Source organism: Barbatula barbatula, assembly GCF_947034865.1.
Source record: "Barbatula barbatula genome assembly, chromosome: 15".
NCBI lineage: Eukaryota > Metazoa > Chordata > Actinopteri > Cypriniformes > Nemacheilidae > Barbatula > Barbatula barbatula.
In genome coordinates this window covers 21,940,381-21,948,097 of record NC_136778.1, presented here as the reverse complement: position 1 = coordinate 21,948,097, position 7,717 = coordinate 21,940,381, and the positions used below count along the sequence as shown (strand labels likewise).

Below are 7,717 nucleotides of genomic sequence, written 5' to 3'. Positions count from 1 at the left end.
TTGACACAAAACCACAGAGACATTTCTCTAAATATCTCCCACTGAAGAAAGACTATCACACAGGTTTACAGCCACATGAAGGTGAATAAATGACGACAGGATTCTTATATCTGGGTAAACTATCCCATTATAACTATCCCAAAGATACAAATTATAATCTTAAATTCATATACAGGGGCTCACCTTTATGATTCAGTAGTATGTTGCTGGGGTTCAAGTCTCGGCACATGATTCCCTCCTGGTGCAGAGCGTCCAGAGCCATGACCATCTCAGCTGCCCAGCTCCTCACCAGAGCCTCGGGGATCCGCGTGTTTAACGCCACCTCAGCCAACTCGTCCAGCTCTCGAAACAACCTGTAAACTTTCTTATCCTCCTCTCCTGAAATCTCCTCGGCTCCCGATCCATCATCCTCATGTTTGTCAGAGTCAGTGTGAGGTCTGAGAACAGCTGCGTCCGGCCTGACTGAGGCCTTTGTGGAAGACAGAGTATGCATATCTGATTCTGTAAACGGTTTCTCCGAAGGTCCAAAGGTGGCCACATCGACAGACAGGTCCGACTCTGAGTCCTCTCCCCGCTGAAGAACGTCTGGCCTGCCGAACGTAGGGGAGGGTTTGGACCCTATGGCGATCGCTCCGTCTGAAGTAAAAAGCCTCTCCTCTGACGTGTGCGTCGCTTCGCCTCCGGTCGCCGGGAGGTTGACCAACAGATCCGGCGGCTGAGCCTCATCGACGCAGTTGTCGGCGGTGTCCTCCTGTATGGCCTCTTTAAAAGAAATCACCGGCACCAACTGGTTCGAGCCCTGAACGTCGTCGGGCCTCCAGAAATCTGACACGTTCTGTAAGATGGGTCCAACAAAACTGGGTAAGTTTTACCATCGAGCGCATTTCAAAAATATCATATAATATTCAAGAATAGATTAGTAAACCCCACCTCCTCCGTTGGCTCTATAGGTGCCGATTGGTTCAGACAGTCGGACGACCTCGTGCACAGATCCACCGATTCTGTCGACTGCTCCTCCTCTGTAAAGAAACGCAACTCCTGCTCCGAAATCGGCGAACACAAGCTACCCGTGCTCATCATCGAACATGTGCGATTCAGTTCCGGTGTCACCGCGGCAACCTCCTCCGCCTCCTCAGCGGCATCCGGCTCGACCTTCTCTTGCTCGTACTCGTTGCAGAGCGTCAGGTAGCTGTTAGTGCACTCCTCTTCAGATGTGCCCCCCGAGCCCGGCTGCTGGGCCACTGAAGGACAATCCTCGAGGCTCAGATCGCTCATCCGGGGCAGGAGGGTCTCGGCGTCCTCCCCTCGCTGGAAATCCGCATCACTGGATGCCATTGGCACGGGACTCGGAGCCGAACAGACTACTGTGGTGAAAGGTTTCTGGATGAATGGGATGTCGAAGCTTTTGTCGGGACTGTTGTTGTGCAGATACTTGCAGATGTGAGACCAGAGTTTGCCACCTGATGAAACCGAAAGGAAGCGCTGCTCAATATTTCGTTTTTTACTGCAAACAGTTAATAAAAGCCGAGAAGGCGTACCTTCAGCGTAGTGCAGTAACAGAAATATAGAGTCCTCAGAGACGATACATTTCTCCAGTCCGACCATGTTGGGCACAGAACGGGGAATGACAGTTTTCTTAATACGTCCACACTCGTTGCTTTTCCTCAAACCCTGAAAGTCAAAATCAGACTCCAGAGTTAGATCTTCCTTCTACAAGAGATACTTCAGCCAACAACTAGATCCATTTTGTGACTGCGTTCTTTTAAAAGGTGACAAAACGTAACAATTTGTAAAAAGAACTGGTCGTAAAGGATGCGAAAGCACTACGAAATGATATTGGAATGACATGGGGGTGATGAAAGTTATTTTCTGTTATATTTCAATGTAATAACTGATGAAAGTGATGTGCGTTTTGTGTAAACAGGACACTTACTTTCAAAATAAAAGTCTCCTGTGTTCTCTTATCCATCACCAACAGTACCTGCGCAAGTCAAAAGTGTAAACAAACACAACAGAGATGGCCACATTATGCAGCATCTGTCTGAATTCTTGCTCGTCATGTTTTCAGTAAATACTGGGATTGGTACTTTAACACAAATATGCCCCGACAGTGTTTGCTAGGGTGCTCTAGACCAGTGTTTCTCAACTGCCAGTGGGACCGTTCTAACTGGGACTCGGGGTGTACAGTCTAAGAAACAACTTCAACAAAACAACAAAAATAATGTAATTCTAATTGTTTTTGTAATGTAAGACTTATATTTTAAAAGACGTGCGTGAGCTCTGTTGGCAGATGCCTGGGCGAGTGAATGGAGTGCTTGCTGCATTTACCCCTTGTTTACATAGGCCCTTTTTACATGATGTCCGCTAGCGCCTTCATTATGGAGTTTAATAGCCTTACCCTTAACCATACACGCTTTTGTTGGTGTTTAGTATTAGCCACTCCGTTTTTAAACGGACTACACATTATATATCCTATTAAGTGGCTTGATGAGCATGGGAAAATGTGAGTCGCAAAGCCAAACCGTTGAGAACCACTGCTCTAGACGTCTACTATCAAGCATCAGCAACTAGACCTTATTTCTAGAGATGGGAAAATGAAGCCTTGAATGAAGCACTGACAGTTCCCCAGACTGTTTCAAGATAAGATTCAAAGTACTCGCATTGGCCACGTGATTTATACGTTACCAACACAAGCCTAAAATCTAGGCTTCATCTGGCACACCCATTTTGCTCGACACAAGCTCCGAAGCCTCGGTTCAAATGTCACATCAGTACTTATTTCATCCCATCTCATAAACACTCAAACCTGTGCGTATAACCTTGGATAGAGCCAATCTGTCTCTAAACGTGCACACTTTAGAGATTAGTTGGATTATTTACCTTATCAATGATACCCAGCACTCTGTAGTGTTTCAGCTCATCCGTGTGAGTCTGTTCAGACCATGAGACACCACAACACTGCGGCCCCAAACCCTGCAGAAACACAACACCATCAAAAAAACATACAAGAACAGCTACACACACACACACACACACACACACACACACACACAAACCAACATGCAAACAGCACAGAACGGACAAAACACTACACAAACAGAAACGCAAAGACGATATACAACACACAGGCAAAACGACGAACACATACAGAACAGTACACACAGAAACAACAGAGTTGATAAAGGGAAAAGTTGACATTAGGGAAGTGAAGGTGACGGACGCTGACCCTGCTCTGAGTGGAGCTCTGACCCATGCTGTCTATTAAGTGTGTAGAAATGAGCTCGGCACGCATCAGATATTCTGCCGTCTTTCTTTTCACAGCCTCCCGTCTGCTGGGACTCGCTTCTCCTGAGACACACAAACACAACCAACACAAACACCATCACATGTTCTGCTTCTTCAGTTTATTGACCACCGTTTCTGTTAATAAAACAGAAGTGCTTTAGATTCAAGAATTTATTAATGTGTGAATCTAGGTTGTGCTAAACATGATGTGAAACACAAAAAATACAGCCGCGGAAAAAAATGACCATTTCATAGAACGGTTCCAGATTTAAAATGTATAGGTATGTTTTAGGTAAAATTATATATTTTTTATCCTTTCTGTGAACTACTACGAATATTTCTCCCAAATAATTTTAAATAGATATCTTGTTTCTATTTGCATTTATTTGCAGAAAATGAAAACTTGAGAAACAGGTGAAAATAACAGATACAATGCTGTGTGTATTTTCAGACCACAAATACTGAAAAGAAAAGAGGTTCAGACTCACTTCTAAGCAACACAACAGTCATATTTCTACAAGTATTTAGGAAAATTTTAAAACATATTTTTTTAACGTGATGATCTGGATTTTTCTCACAGTTTTCACGTGTCTTGTCATGCTGTCAGTCTTTCACATTGCTGTTACATGACTTTATGTCACTCCTGAGGTTTGATTCATTGAAATTCAATAAACACTGGATTGAAATGGACCACAATACATGAAATGATGTTTAAATGGAATGCTCTCTTAATCTTTTCCACAGCTGTATATACAAACAAAAACAAAAAAGAGGAAGAAACCTTATTGTGGGAAGTGGAACTTAATACATAATTTAAATAAAATTAAACTTATACAGTATAGATATAATCCACTTTAAGATTTTCATCTGCGTTTAAAGCAGAAGATGTTAAAGTGGATTAATTAAAGACATCCCATGATTTTACCTTGCACACCCTGCAGCAGGAGATCAACACCTTTATGATAGTATGAAAACGCCGCAGCAAACTCCTGCTCCACCTCTTTCTCTACAGCCAGAGCGATCTGCTCGCTGGCTTCCTCCAGGTAATCTGTCCACCCTGTACAGTTCCTGAGACTGGGGGCAAAGGTCAAAGCTCCACCGGTACGACCAGACTCCACTCCCGCGCGGCTTGGAGACGTCACTGGCTGCGGGACGGCAAACGGGCTGCTGCGTGCTGCCGAGTGGTTTGGAGAAACGCTGCTCGATGGCATTCCATCATCTACAGCAGCCAAAGAGTCTGCATCAACCGCTGCCTCCACAGAGTCTGAATCAACCGCACTACAACTCAGCTGACTGCCACTGCTAACACCTGCCATTAAAACAAGACAATATAACGTTTTGAACTAGAAAAATATAAAGTCAACTGTTAACCTGTTAGTCGTTTTAAAGGTACTGCTGGCAGATGTGTTTCTTTCAGTAATGAGAATTTCAGCCAAATACATAAATACAGCACTAAAATACATAAAAACTTAATATGTGCATGGTAGAGAACACAATTAGTTTTTTTATTCAAATCTTTACTGCCATTTTTCAGTGGTTCATCAAAATATGAGGTGTATGGCACAAGATGGAGAAAATGAACCTTGGTTTAGGTACTTAGATTTTGTATAATGACTACAGCCTATCAGGGAAGTTGGACGTCACTTTTGGCCAAGACAAGTTTAGTGAGTACAGGTGAGATTGTCTATTGACATCTATTGCTCTGTTTATAGCCCTCTGAAAAGGATACAGAGTTTGAGGCTTTGTTTCTAAATATAAATGCTGAACTCACCTTCAGCGCTGCCGACTGAGAGACTGTCAGCCAAGTAATCAAAGAAGGGCTCAGCCGGACCAATGAGCTCAGAGCAGTCCTGCACTTCACCACCCTAAACACGCGCGCACAAACACACACACAAAATGTGAAATTCTCTATGAGTGACTTTGGATAAAAGTATCTGCAACTAGTTTGAACCGATCGAATTTAAATGTGATACGGATAAAATGTGATTGAAGGCTTTAGCCGTATTCATAGTGAATGTATACCTTAAAGAAATCCTGTATGTATTGACTGCCATACAGTGCAGGAATATTAGCGCTGAACTGCAGCAGATCCTCAGAACACTGTCTTCTCTCTTCAATCACAGAATGATCAAAACGACCTAAACGCACACATACACGTGACAGCTCATGGGTCATGACATGACTGGTGTTGCACATGAGGAAGGCAAACTGGATCTGCTTAAATGAACCAAACTGAAATGATCAGCAAGCCACACATGCTTTCTTGCTGACACAGGTCTTTGATTTCCTCATAAATGCAACTCTCTCTCGCTCTCTCTCTCTCACACACACACGATTGAAGTGTGGCTCAGTGAAAACCACTATAGGCCCATCAATGCATCTTTGCAATTAAGTGCACTACAAATGTTTAAAAAAAGTCTTCTGGTCGGGGCCGATAGCCTTGTGGGCAGCGCCTTCAGCGATCATAGTTCGACTCCCGCCTGGAGGTCCAGTGCCGATCCCTCACCCCTCACTCCACGTCCACCCTGCTCTTTCCTGTCAAATAAAGGCTTGAAAAAAGGCTTGTGGCTTCATTTGTGTCCTACAGCTTATTTTTAAACGTCCCATTTATTTATGCTGACATAATGGTAACATTAGACATTACAAAAACAACTGTTCATTGATGTTAGTTTTCTGTGCATTATTGTTATTATTCAGAAAAGTATTTTTACTATTTCCTAAGTTTAATAAATGCTGTATGATTATCCATTGTTAAAGGGTAATGATGATGAAAACCGGATGCTTGCGTTCATATTTTAGGCTCACCGGTACAAAAAAAAAGTATTTTTTATTTATAACGTGAAAGTCAATTTAATCTCTTAATATCACCTAATTTATGCATACATAACGTTGAGTGTTATCCTCAAAACGGCTCTTTTGCTTGATTGTGAAACTTGCCGTGTTGCGTTCATATTCTGGCCTTGTGGGATTGCATGTTCATAGTATGTTTTATTTATAAGGTATATAGTTGAGCACCTAAAAGACGTCATTACAATCCCTGCAAAAGCAAACCGGTCAAGTGCAGGACTCTCAAAGCTACTTACCAAACACCTTGGCTTTGGCGAACGGGGGGAAGAGCTCTGACTGGCCCGAGTGGTTTTTGTGTACCTGCCAAAGGTCTCTATGAAGCTTCTTGAAATCGCTGTACCTCTTCCACACTGTGATCTAGAGGGAGGAGGACAAACTGATTTAAGACAACGGCTTATACTGATGTCTGACAGCAAAAACGGCGCCGGAACCTCCACGCGGCGTTCAATACAAAAAGGGGACTGATAGTTTCATGACTGATAGATTTATGCATTTCTTTAATCCACAGAGCAATGACAGGATGGATGAAAGTGGGCGTTCCACGTCAGACTGGAGGCGGAGCAAATATTGTGAGTTTACACTGGACTGAGAAGGGAAAGGGTTTTTTGTGCAATAACTGCGATAATGTTTCATTCATCACTGTTAATCTTGCATAAACTATTGGCAATCGGCTACTATGAGGTTAAACACAAAACAACAGCAAAAAAGGTGACGTCAGAGCAAGTTAACACATGAAACACACTGATGCATTCATTCACATTTAAACCAGAAACACGTATTACAAAACTAAACAGTGTAGGTGTGATTTAAGTTTGCAGTCTGACCTCCTGAACGTCATCCGGGTTCTTCCGCGAGATGATCTGCGGAGAAACAGAACATGATGATCATCCCTCAGTAGGAAGCAGAACCGTCCCTGAGGCAGTGTGGACACTAGCTGCTAGTCATCGAGTGTGTAAGAAACACAGATTTACAGCATGCGTCCGTTCACTACAAATCCCATGAAGCATCTCTAAACGCCTTTCGGTCGTTTCAACGCACGAGCTGTCACGTTTAGGTTTCGCATTCTTGATAAACATTAGCTTTAGCACACGAGCTAGCGCGAGCACAATGAAATCCCTGTCGACTCACCCGGGCCGTGACTTTATACACCGTGTAGCCCTTCCGATGTGTCGTGGGGTCGGTAACCGTGTAGAATCGCGCGAGCTCGCCCGTGTCCCGCGCGGAGATCATCCTGAGACAAACATCATCACCTCCACGACACTCACGCGCACACACAGCCCACTGTCACGCTGAACACTACAGTCCACACGGACACGGCTCATGAATATTAATCAGGGAACCGTGACGTTGCGTGCTGCTGAACAAACCAGCTGACGGTGCGCGTAGCGCCGCCCCTTTGCCAAATAACCACTGTTTGGCTAGAAATTAAACTGAAAACCATGTAAAGAATGAAAATATATTTTAATAAGATATAAACTGTAAATCGATTATGATAATCATTCGAATATTTACATTTTACATATAATAAAGGTTGCATTTTTATTATTCATTATAATTGACGTTTTCTTTCAGGAGTGGATATAAT

At 43.3% G+C, this 7,717-nt stretch overlaps 1 protein-coding gene across 1 annotated transcript in view; it reads right to left on the bottom strand.

The window, feature by feature from the left end:
- Positions 1–7,445, bottom strand: part of rps6kc1 (ribosomal protein S6 kinase polypeptide 1) — an 11,313-nt gene extending 3,868 nt beyond the window's left edge. The window contains exons 1-12 of the mRNA XM_079475120.1: positions 7,261–7,445; positions 6,957–6,992; positions 6,369–6,489; positions 5,308–5,423; positions 5,057–5,150; positions 4,211–4,594; positions 3,227–3,348; positions 2,881–2,973; positions 1,934–1,981; positions 1,539–1,671; positions 931–1,460; positions 184–835 (exon numbers count right to left, since the gene is read on the bottom strand). Coding sequence (XP_079331246.1) covers positions 184–835; positions 931–1,460; positions 1,539–1,671; positions 1,934–1,981; positions 2,881–2,973; positions 3,227–3,348; positions 4,211–4,594; positions 5,057–5,150; positions 5,308–5,423; positions 6,369–6,489; positions 6,957–6,992; positions 7,261–7,362 — 2,431 coding nt within the window. The 5' untranslated portion in view covers positions 7,363–7,445. The remainder of the gene's footprint in view (positions 1–183; positions 836–930; positions 1,461–1,538; positions 1,672–1,933; positions 1,982–2,880; positions 2,974–3,226; positions 3,349–4,210; positions 4,595–5,056; positions 5,151–5,307; positions 5,424–6,368; positions 6,490–6,956; positions 6,993–7,260) is intronic.
- Between the last annotated feature and the right edge of the window lie 272 nt (positions 7,446–7,717).